We start from the raw sequence: 12538 nt of genomic DNA, 5'->3' as shown, positions 1-12538 counted from the left end.
CAATCTTAAAAAGAAGTCAAATGCAGACATGTAATGAAATTACTATGGAGAGTTTATTTTCTAGAGTTGAAAAAATAAAGCCAACGGAAGAAAATCTCTTCTCCCCCATTTATCCTTTGGATTTAAGAGAAAATGAGGTCAGGAATGCTGGAAATTTTTCTTATCTGGTTCTTGTTCTTAATCAGCCTCATTCTACAAAGCAGCTAAATTAATAGGCTCGGAGGCTGCAAGGATCTGAAAGGTTCTCTGGTCCGATTTCGGGAACTGTCATTTTACAAATACTCAGAGAGAAGGACTGGTACATAAAGACAAACCTATCACTCCAATAATGTTGAAGAAGATCGGGTTTGATTACTATTAAACTTTCCATTTCCAAATTCAAGAACTCATTGTGATCTTAAGCTTTGATTTGTAATTCTTTATTTTCAAAATATTGTGATGAGGTTTGTTAATTTTATTTTACCCAAGTAAATTCCCTCCACTTTTCACTCAAAAAACTGTAACTTAATTATAATTTCATACAACATAAATTTAACCAAGCATCAAAAAAATTGTATTATTTAACAAAGATGAAATAAAATAGACACAAAATTTCCTAATAATTGTTTCGTTGAACTTGACAAATCACTTTCAAGCCTTTAACTAGTAATTACAAAGAAAAGACTTTCTTTAATATTGAAAAAAAATTAGGAGTTTAACAATATGGATGAAAGGAGAAGCTCGTTTAACATATGAACTTACTCATAATTTTAATAACTGTTTCTCAGCTCAATAATGGTATTTTCCATAACTGTAACACAAAATTTAAACTAAAACTACTTGGGTAATTTTCATCATCTGAGTCAAATTTAGTTGAACTTAGAATTTAAAATGTTCTAACATCAGTTTATAGGATTTTTCAGATTCTGTCATTATCTAATTTATATCTCTGATGGGTTATTAAGTCTATTGTACAGGAAATAGTTATGCACAATTGCCTTGTACTCCCACAAAATGACTTTGTCTTTGTGGTAGCATTCTTACAGTGGGACTAAATTATGTCATTTGCATGTATTTGAGTGTTAATTTGATAAAATGAATTAACTTGATTTTTGAAAACATAAACAAATTCACTATTACCTTTAAGTTTGATTAAGATTCATACTGAATGTTCAATCCTGTTTCTAAATCTAAAAAAAACCCTCTGTTAAGAAGCTTCATCTAGATGTAATGGCATGTTTTAAAAGCTGCATATAAGTTCACATGTTACCTGGTATGCAATTTAAGACAGGATTACTCATATTGAATATCAGTCACAGCTAGTTAGCTACCCTGACTGGGTTGGACAAACTACTATGTGGGTTCTGATTAATTTAAAGACGCTAGCGTACTTTTGCTATAAAAGCTATATCCTCTTGCAACAAATAGGATTACGTTTTGATGCTGTATTTGAGCCAATGTATTGAAATAAAGAGATCTGTTAATGTCCATCTGCACTGAGCTGTTTTGTTAATTTAAAAATCTCCTTTTTCGATATAGGGCCAATTATTTATTCACTGATTCAGTCTATTTGCTGATGTTGATAATTACTTTGAAAAAGGGCAAGAGAAATACCTATAAACACTTTAATAGAAAAGACCCAGAGTTCTTGTAGTGAACCTCCAACCTTGCCACTATAAATAAGCCTGGCACTTTGATGGAAATTAACACTAGTTTTGTAAAGAGCACATTGGGGGATTGCAGTCAAGTCTTATCTTTAGTTCCAGTCAACTAGCAATCCTGAAAGAGTTGGCCTCATCATCAGAGCAGGCCATTTGATAGGGTTCTACTGCTGCACCTAGTCAATCTGTACAAGACTGTGGCTGTGCTGCGTAACAAAGCTAAAATAGATTTACAAATGGGCTTTTAGGGGATAAGCTCCTCCACAGGATTACATATTGATTTTAAATATAAAAAGCTTATCATATAAACCATAACTACAAAAATAGTGAACCTATGCATAAATCCTTTTAAAAGAGCACCCACTTCAAACTAAGCCAAGAATAAATCAAGATGTACAAAATCCTAAAGAAGATCCATTTCTTGTGCAGCAAATGAACATACTACTTTTTAAAAGCCCACCCCAATGTGTGGAGAAATGAATTTATCTTTCCTGAGGGGGCATTAAATAATCTGGAACAAAAAAACTATAGGAAGAGTATCCAAGAGATGTTTGTTAGCTTGAGGAACCCTGCAACTTAGCTCAGCAGAACGCAACTCCTGCTATGAAAACACCTCAGGAGAAAAAAAAGGGTGTGTGTGTGTGTGTAAAAAAACAGGCCAAGGTGATTATGAATTCTCAGAAGAATGGATATATTGAATTTTTTTTTGCTCTCACACCAAGCTGCTATTTGTCACAATGTGCTATAGCTATTAAAATTCTGCACTTTCCTTCCGATAAGTAGTTTCAGCAACATGTTTATATGAGAAGATCTGTTTTTTATCATTAAAATCATCGTATGGTTACTACATGGAAAGGATGGGAAAAGAAAAGTGGAATGAACTTTGAAACAAAGAAAAGCAAAAAACAACCAGTGTTGCCTATTCATGTGTTTTACAGCCGTGTTTTAACACTCCCAAAAGGCTATTTAACTGCATGTGTGTTCCCTTCTAAGAGGACACAGTCTTCACACCGCTGGCCATCCCGAGGGTCTGTCCCTCCGTCCCTCTGTAGCACAACCAGCTCTAGTGTATTTATGTGGAGTCAACAGGCTGCCCACTTTCCCAAGTCTCTTTTTCCCTCAACCAACAACTGAAACTGGCTGAGAGAGTTAAGACAAGGTCACATGTGAGACAATGATAGTAATTAAGAAAAGGGAACCCAAACCAAAAAACCAAAAACAAAAACCCTAACAACTGTAGTAAAGGTATTTTTAAAAGAAAAGCATAGTTTACCCCTTTTCTCCTTAAAAGCCAACGTTCTGGTGATCTATTAATTGAACAAGGAATGTTTGATGATTTAAAATTGGCTAGCAGTGCAGAGGAGCCTGAGATCTTTTATATCACAGCAGAGCTCTTCCTTGAAGATCGGTATTTGGAAATAAAACTGAACCAGTATCTATCTGCCTTGAAAGCCAGCTGTATTGTATCAAGCTGTATTTTGGGGCCTTTTTAATTGATTACACATAAGAGGGTAAGTTAAAAAAAATTAAAGAATCCCATGTGTGGAATATAATGTATACCAAGTCTATAAAGACTAGACTGTGTAATGGGGAGCGTATTTGCTGTACCTCTTGTTCAATGGACTGTTGGGTTCTCCAATTTCTTTTACAGACCACACTATGACTACAAAACTATACCAAGAAGAAAAATCACACTTACAACTCTTGCGGACTTTATTTCAATGACAAGAGTCACAGAATTTCTTTGACAAATTTATAATCACTATCAATGATATATTTTGAAATATTTGGGTCACCACTGAATAGCTGCATGAAACCTTATAAAGTAAATCTGAATGCTAAATGAAGATATACAAATGTTGTCAACTATAGTTATCAACTGAAATTATGGATATAAAAGTAAACTATATATAAAATTTCCAGAAATATGTAAAACAAGTATCCATTTTCTTTGACAGTGCTGTTTATTAAAATATTTTTTAAAAGATCAGGCTTTACTTGGCTTTCTCTCACAAACCCAAATTTCCAGTTTCAAAACTAATTAGAATTGACTTATTATGGATCAAGGACCTTATCAGGTGAAGAACGAAATTACCATGGACAATCAATGGGTTAAGAGGTCAATGTAGAATAGGAAAATCAATTTGCACTGATTAGACAAAAGGCTCATTTTATAGAGCCCAAAGGATTAGTTTTTAAGCAGACATCTTTGAACTATAAGAAATTTTCAACTAAGAGGTGTAAGGAGAACAAGAAGAAGAAGCACCCAAGACTTTAAAAACAAATGTAATAAATGCTGTTGATGTTTACTTATCTTATGAACTATGGTTATGATTACTATAAAATTCATTTGAAAGCTTTATGAAAAGTGTGGAAATACTTCATCTATCTCTTCTGTCAATCTCTGTCTAGTCATGAGTCGTCATCATAAGAAGAATTATAGTGGTCTGACTGGTGACTTATTTCAGTGTTGCCATCAATGAAACACTAAGGTGAAATTTAGAATCTCTGAAAAATCAAAATGATAAATCTTTTCCAAATTTCCCCAGTAGACAGCTTTAAATTATATGTAAGAAAAACATAATTAATTCTTCTAATTCCTTATATTTTCCATTTTATGAACATTTAAACTTACTGAACCAAAATTTAAGCCAGTTTTGTTCTTAATAGCCAGTATAATGCTCATCTGAGCTGGAGTTCTTAGATTTATAAGACAATTGTCGTCCGCCGTCAAGGCATTTATTTGCAATGCCAGTAGGTCCCTAGTCAGACAAGACCTGGTGAGAGCAGATGTTTATGACACTCTTTTAAACCTCTTGGACTGTTGACGCCTTGAATACCTCACCCCACCTTAGCATGTCTTACCTTCAATGGCTAGCATGGCTCGCAATTCCCGGTTTAGCAGCTCGTACCTTCGTTCTAAGTCATGCTCTTTTTCCCTAGGCAAGTTGCAAAAGTTCATCAATATGCTAATTACTAAATCATTAAACACTTACAAGAACCTTTAGGTTACATTGATTTGAGGGCTCATAGCTGACTTTTCTCTTTGACTTTAAGCTACTCCGAATAAATGATACACAAGCCTCAAACCTTCCTCAGGTAGACTGTTCACTAGTGCTGTTCTTTCCTCCTTTGATCCTAAATTGCACTGAGCTGTATTTTAATCTGCAGAAAGGTAATTTCATTCTTCACTACTTCTTGTATTCAGTACCAGGGTTGAGGCTGTTTTGGGGTGAAACATTATTCATGACTTACAATGAGCATTTTTGTCTAAAACTTTGTGTGAAATGACTACAAGACACATAAAGTACTACCAGTGCAAACTTAAGAAACAAGTAAAAACTCAAGTTTTGGTTTCTTACTAATTCATCCAGTTCAGGAGTAGCAGACGTTACAAACTAGTTTCTCAGTGAAACAAAGCCTTTGAGCGGGCCTGCTCCTTGCCACACTAGGTGGCAGACTCTGAGAGTGCGTCCAGAGCAGCCTGAGGAGCAGGAAGTCCTGCAGGGAACTAAACACCGAGGAGGAGGGATGCTTCCAGTTGGTCTAGGCTCTGTTTTACCATCATTCTTGTTAGACTAAAAAGGTCACTTCTGTTTAAGTCACTGATCTTTAATTCTACAACTTAAGGTTTCATCACCGAAAGAAATGCAAATGTACTTTTGTCCTTAGGAAGAGTGACTTATTTTTGAAATTTACAATTGAGTATTAAAGAAACGTCAGCTTTGTATTTCATCCCTTCTGACCCTAAATACAGACCAAACTTCCTTTTCTTGGCAAAAGTGGTTTTATATTTCTTAGGCAGGAAACTCTTTATATTTATTGAAACTCTTTATAATACAAGAGGAAAACATTCTTTTTTTCCTATGTCTCATTAATTCATTATAAAATTCTTACAGTTCTGCTAAAAATCAACTGTATGCTATGTTGGATTTTTATATAAAACATCAAGTCTCTAAGGAAAGAAAAACAAATAAAGCCTAGTAAATATAAAGCCCCAAAGAAAGTACATAACGAAATGCCTACGAATCACCAGTGTTGGAGGACACACAAGCATAGGGGAAAGTACTTACAGAAGAGAGAGCTGGTTCATTCTTCTTATTAAGGCATTTTTCTTGTTAACTAACATAAACCATTCCTGCATCATTGCTTCTTCTTCTTCTGTATTCCTTCCTATTATTCAAGAAGAATTATCTATTATTATATGACAGTTCCAAGACAAATAATAGTGTAGTAAACTTTATTTTTAAACATAAAAAATATCATTCTAAATATATATCTATATATATATATAGCTCTAGCTGCCAATAGTACATGTTTACACTACCATAAGATTAAAGTCAAAGGCTGAAAAAAGAAATCAGTATTTAAAAACATATAAGCCAATCTCCCAAAGCTGAGATTATTCAGCATGCATTTTTCAGAGCCCTTTAACATACCTACAGATCATATTAACACTAAGCACAGTAAACAAGTGTTCCACCTTTTAAATCCTCCCCAGAGGCGGACTTATTATTATGTTTCAATGAGAGACTCGTGGTGCTGACAGACATATGGTCATGATAAAAAACAAGGAAAACATTAAAAATCATTATGAGAATTATAAGACTAGCAGGAAGATCAGAAAAGTCGGAGATTGTGTGAAAGCTTCCACTTGTAACAACCTGCTTGTTTTCTTCTTATTTTCCTTCTCAGCAGGAAAGGAAAGGTTTAGACCAGTGGTTCTCAACCTTCCTAATGCCGCGACCCTTTAATACAGTTCCTCGTGTTGTGGTGACCCCCTGCCCCAACCACAAAAATACAGTTCCTCATGTTGTGGTGACCGCCAACCATAGAATTATTTTCGTTGCTACTTTATAACTGTAATTTTGCTACTGTTATGGATCGGATGACCCTTGTGAAGGGGTCATGACCAGAAGGTTGAGAACCACGGGTTTACACCATGCAAAACCAGCCCTAATAGGGGAAACCACTTGTAAATTATGGAATGTATTATAAGTTACCGAGCTAGAATAAACAGATTAAACGACAGGAAGAAACAAAAACTCTATATATTGCTGGGAAAAAAGGTACCACATCAAGTATAATAATGATCAACACATCTGAAAATATTGGAACAAATGACCTAAGCTGGAAGTCAATCTAAATTTTAGATCATAAAGTTACTGACTACATACAGAATGCATTTAAAATTCACTATCATTAGTACTCATTCCCTCCCCCAAGAAAAATCTTGTTTTCCCCCAACGTGTTCCTCAACCATTCTTGGTTTAACTGCTCTGCTAGGCCGTTATTTATTCTCAATTCACTTTCCATGTAATATTCAATAGACTTAATGTTAATGCCTAATGAAAAATTACACATCCCAGTCTTCTAAGGTTTCTTTTCTTTTCCAAGAACGGGTTGTTGTTGTGTTGTTTCTTGGGGGAGGTTCTTGGGTGGTACAAAGGATTGAATGCTGGGCTAAGAACTTAAGAGGTTGGCAGAGATTTAAACCCATGCAGAGATTTCTCGGCAGCAAGGTCTGGGAATTTGCTTCCCAAAGGTCACCGAGCCTTGCAATCTCACTGGAGCACTTGTACAGCACGCTTGGGGCCCCACGATGGCCATGGGTCGTTCGCTAACAGCAGTAACGTTTACTAGGCCTTTTAAAACTCCAAACAAGTACAGATATCAAATGGAGTAAGAACTTACATATTCTTTCACCAACTCCACCCTCTCCCAAACTCTACTGCCTTCTAAATGTATCTCCTTCTCCACACAGGTAGTTCCATTAGCCACATACTCCAGACACCAGAGGTTTCTTTTCTTAGATGTGATCTTTCCTAAGTGAGACCCGATCTCACACTGCCCTGCGGTTGCTCGCTCCATGCCTTCTGAGGAGCTCCTCCCCTCTTTCTGGTGCTTGCCTTAATTCTGGGACGACCATAACCTATTTAACTCCGTCTGCTCACCGACACTTGAAGAAGCTATCTTTATCACGGAAGCAAACGAGAGAGAGAGCTGTTCTATGCATGAAAGATTAAACATGCATCTTGGAGCTCCCCTAAACATGGGTCTCAGTTGTTGATCAGGAGGGCGAGCCGCGAGGATGCACACGCGCATTAAATGCTGTGCAAACTTCATGGTAGGAAGCAGACTTCAGAGAGATTCTTTTGGAGTCTGAACAAAAGTCTTTATTGTTTTACAGTATTTTTAATCTCTCTTTTAGGGTAGCTGGTTTTGTATTCACTTTGGACCATGTGATGTCTTGACACTGGTCATGTGATATAGGCTGCGATAGGCACAAATCCCTGGGTAGCAACAAAAGAAGAAAGAGTAAAAAGAAAAAGCTGAGAAAAAGCTTGCAACTTGGAAAAAGGCCAATTGTGCCCTGGTGAAAGCCTTTTTGATCAGTAAAATGACACATGTGTGCAATATTAATAGGTGTAGCTTTTATATTTTACTTTCTGATTAAAGACATAATTCTTGTGCTCATAACCCAAGTGATTCTAAAATTATCAACATATTAAAACTTTGTTTTGAGTTTACTTAACCTATAATTGAGGCTTTCAGGCAACACCAGAAGCAACCAGCCTATTCTTAAATTAGCATCATTTTCTTCAATGAAAGACTGCTTCCTTAAGAATAACAATGTCGAAGTGGTGCTGTGCTGTTTCTGTTGAACTCATGCCTATGATTTCTAGGTAAGAATAAAAGATCTCCCTCCCCTAATTGTTAGGATATTACTAATAATACAATTGTTTCATGTTTCAAGGAGATAAACTAACCCAACCATAAGGAATATTGAGAGAGAGATTATTCAGGGCCCACAATGATATTTATCCATTATTTAAATTACCTAAAAAATTATTAAAAAATAAATCAATTCTGTTTCTCTAAATCCTTATCTGAGATAGTAGTATACACCATGATGGAAATCTTTATTTTGCCTAGTAATAAAAAAAATTACATTTTCTCCTAATACATCATTACACGATTATTTTAGGAATTTATGATTTTTTTAATTTAAAAAGCTTTTAAAGCCAGGAAGTTGAACCATTACAAATTAATCCTGACTTTAATAACTGGTTAAAGACCCCTTTAGCTTTATAAGTAACAAAAAATATTAAAGCCTGTGATCACAGTGAGCTTTTCTCATTTCTCCTCTAACCATTTGTTATTTAATCCAATACTAGTAATCCAATTTGTCCATCAGACTTTTAAAGGGCAGAATGCAACTTCCTCAGCTTAGACACTTTTCAAAGTACAATATATTTTTCAAATGAATGCTAGATGTTTCATTTTTCCCAACTGTTCCTAGTTCTAATGCATGAGGGAAAAAAGAACGAGATGAACATTGTTCATGCTGATTAAGTAAGAGCTCATTAAAGAGCTGTCAGCGCGGTACTTTGAATATGCATGAAGCATATAATCAGATCTAGTACCGTCACTAGAGGAGAATACGGTAAGTACAAAGGATTGATTTAATTACTTAGAGTGGGCCGTGGCGGTAAAGCAGTCTTGTTAGTGCAAAAAGAAAAGGAGGTTGTATTCTGGCACGGTTAGAAAAAAGGCAGTTTTAGCTTCTGCCACAACGCCTAAGCTCAGAATAAAGCACTTTACATTGCAGCTTAACATGAAGACGGTCATGATTTCATAAAATGGGCACAAATCATTTTATCTGGTTTAACCTCACCTGGTTAACTACTTCTCTTCTAAAATTATCTTTAATTTGTAATTACGACCACACTTTTGTCACCTTGGAACCAAGAGTATTACATTTTGAAATCTTTTTTTTTTCACCCAAGTCTCATGAACTGATACAGTTAAGGCATAGACTATTGAAGATCATTTTGAAATTTTAAAATGACAAAATCATATAGTTTTTTTTGAGGAAAGTTCATATAGTTAAGATATAGTTACCAAAATGAGAAAGCCTGGCTGGGCTGTTATATCTTTATTTTAAAATCAAGCACCTTGTGTTTCCAATAAATACACTGCCAATACAGGCATCATACGCAGAGTTTGAATAGTCTTCACCTTAGCCTTTTAAATTATTGAGTAATGAGTAATATAATTTTTGGTAATTCCCCCCCCCCCCCAATTTTGTTCCCTTAAAGATGTTTTCATTTTGCTTCCAGAATGTCTTCACACCACACTCACTCAATGTCAATTTTTCTTTCAATTATTATAGCTGAAGAATTCATAAAAATGACTCATCATGGATAATGATAATGGCAGGAAAAGTAGCAATGTATAAAGATGATTTCAGGCCACTCTTCCTATGCCTAGTTAACAAAAAACAACACATGGCAGCACAGAACTACAACAGCAACCACTTTTATGGGATACAATGATTTAAAGTAAAGATTTTTATTTCTTTTAAGAATTAATTCATTTATCCATTAGGAATCTGTATGCATTTTTTCCAGAAGTACTTTCAATATGTTTTTAAATGGATAAAAGAAAAATCATATCAAACTACTTGATAGTATGAATCGTATTTTTAATTAATGTAAACTAATTGACCTTTCCTAATTAATCTTGCAATATAAATGTATTCTCTGTTTGGACAGATACATTTTTAGACAATGAATTCTTGCAAATATGTAAAATAATATACACATTTTTTGCTGATGAATTCAATGGGAAAGAGTAAAAACACAAGATGTATAGGTTGTTGTAAACATGGACAAATTCAATGTTTTCTACCATGACAACACTGAAGGATGCTGAAATAATCCCATGACCTCATAGCAGGGATGCTCTTAAAGGACACAACACTGTAAAACCAAATCAAATGTAAAAACAAAACAGCTGCCATTATAAATGGTCCTGATGCTGTGATTATAAGAATGTATCGACCTTCAGAAGATGTCACACGCTGCAACAGAGACACACAGGAAGGTGCTCGACTAAATACCTGGCAGCGAAGAAACATATTTTAAAGCAAAGGAGGTAAAATAAATTAATTTATTTAATGGATGAGAAAGATGCTTCAACTGTAGTAATGTAAAGTTATGGAGAAATTGCTTTCAAAATCAGCGTTAAAACAGGACTCTAGTGTTCCAGCTTTAGGAATTATTTTAAATTCAAGAAATGGAATTGTATTAAGAAAATAAATTATACTCTATAAGTAAAAAATGGACACTTCTATGCTAAGAATATCCTCAAGTAGCAATCAATTGAAAAACAGAAATATCATCATCTTTATTGATGTTTTCAGCAGTAATTGTCTTAAAATTATTCAGTCAGCGTGACACATTTGTTATAGTTTTAAGAATAGAACCTTCGGGGACAATCCTTTTTCCTCTTGTTGAAGTAAAAAAAATCTAACGCACTCCCTCAAACACACTTTGAGTTCCCTATCCTGACCTAGAAGGCGAGAAGGGGTTTGGTGCCACACCTCTCCACAGGTAACTTGCACCAGACTTCCCACATGTGCAAATAGGTCCCGCAGGAGGAGAGGCACACACATACCTCCACCAAAGTTCTTACTCAATAAACGTACACATGTCTCTCAAGGTGGGAAATTGAAAGGAATGTTCTTGTACCAGCTCCTTAATGGGCTCTGAACAGTCTTTTTTATGCTAATGTTAGTGCTAGCTAACAACAACAACAGAAAGAAAATAAAGCTTTGTAGTAGCAGTATGGGAAACTTCACTGATGAAATTCTTTATACACATTTAATTTAGTGTTTAGCATTTTTTCCCATCCTAGCTTATATGACCAAACTCCTCAGCAGACATTAAATATGTATGTGTATGTGTATATATATACACACATATACATATGTACATATATGAAGGTTTACAGAGCAGATCGTTGGTTTCACTTTCAACACTTCATACACATTTTGTTTCAATTCATCTACTGCAGTTCCTTCAATGTATTATCACCTATTCCACTTCCATCATGTTTCCTGCCCTCCTCCTTTCCTTATCTTTTTTCCCTTGGGTAAATGATGCCCTTTTGATCTTGAATGATTTATAATTCTCATACTGGGATGAGTTTAATTCCCGAACTGAAGGGTGACAAAGGGTCATGGTGAGTCTGGAGGTTCCATCAGTCTTTATTTGGCATCTTCTGTGATTTGGGGTTTTGTTCCCCATTTTCTCCCTCTCTAGTCAGGACTTGCACACACAGTCTTTTCAGAGTTATTGGTAGTGGGCACCATCTAGTCCTGGCCTCAGAGTTATTGGCAGTGGGCACCATCTATTTCTTCTGGTATCAGAGTTATTGGTAGTGGGAACCATCTAGTTCTGGCCTCAGTTATTGGCAGTGGGCACCATCTATTTCTTCTGGCCTCAGAGTTATTGGCAGTGGGCACCATCTAGTTCTTCTGGCCTCAGAGTTGCAGAGGTGGCTGTAACATGGAATTCGTTTATTAAACGAAATGTTTCTATTATGTCTTTTTAAAAATTATTTTTCCTTGTGATTTACACGGAAGGTTTAGCATGAAAAAAATCATGTATTAGATGGGATTGCACCATAACTCTACAGTGTTCAGAACTTCCAAGGGTTTTAATCGGACTACCTTTTGGGTGATGGATGACTATCTTGCTTATCGATAGAGGTACTCTGCTAAAGTTAAAACACTCAGAACTCCAAAGTTGTCTTTATTTTTTTTTAGGTACATTTATTTAGTAAAATATAGGAAGTAACTGTGTGTGTGTGTGTGTGTGTGTGTGTGTGTGTGTGTGTGTGGTAGAGGTGGAGGGAGCGGGGTTTGAATAGAAGAACTTTGTTAAGAATCTCCCAGCAGAGAAGTCACTGCACCAGCCTCCATGACTGGTTCTCCAGCGCCTCTCTCTTCTTCCCACTGCCCACATGAAAACAGGTCTTTAAATATTTGTGAAGAGGAAATTCTGACGGGGATAGCAAGGGTTTGTGGGAAATGTAGAGCATGCTCAGTT

At 35.6% G+C, this 12538-nt stretch overlaps 1 protein-coding gene across 3 annotated transcripts in view; it reads right to left on the bottom strand.

Annotated features, from left to right (window-relative positions):
* The window catches only part of EHBP1 (EH domain binding protein 1), a 345289-nt gene that overhangs the window by 2942 nt on the left and 329809 nt on the right, over positions 1-12538 (bottom strand). For all 3 annotated transcript variants that reach the window (XM_075535992.1, XM_075535993.1, XM_075535990.1), the window contains exons 20-21: positions 5714-5813; positions 4506-4579 (exon numbers count right to left, since the gene is read on the bottom strand). In XM_075535992.1, the coding sequence (XP_075392107.1) occupies positions 4506-4579; positions 5714-5813 (174 nt within the window). The remainder of the gene's footprint in view (positions 1-4505; positions 4580-5713; positions 5814-12538) is intronic.

This window comes from Tenrec ecaudatus, chromosome 17, assembly GCF_050624435.1.
Source record: "Tenrec ecaudatus isolate mTenEca1 chromosome 17, mTenEca1.hap1, whole genome shotgun sequence".
In the NCBI taxonomy this organism is placed as follows: Eukaryota; Metazoa; Chordata; class Mammalia; order Afrosoricida; family Tenrecidae; genus Tenrec; species Tenrec ecaudatus.
This window is presented reverse-complemented; position numbering and strand designations above follow the sequence as displayed.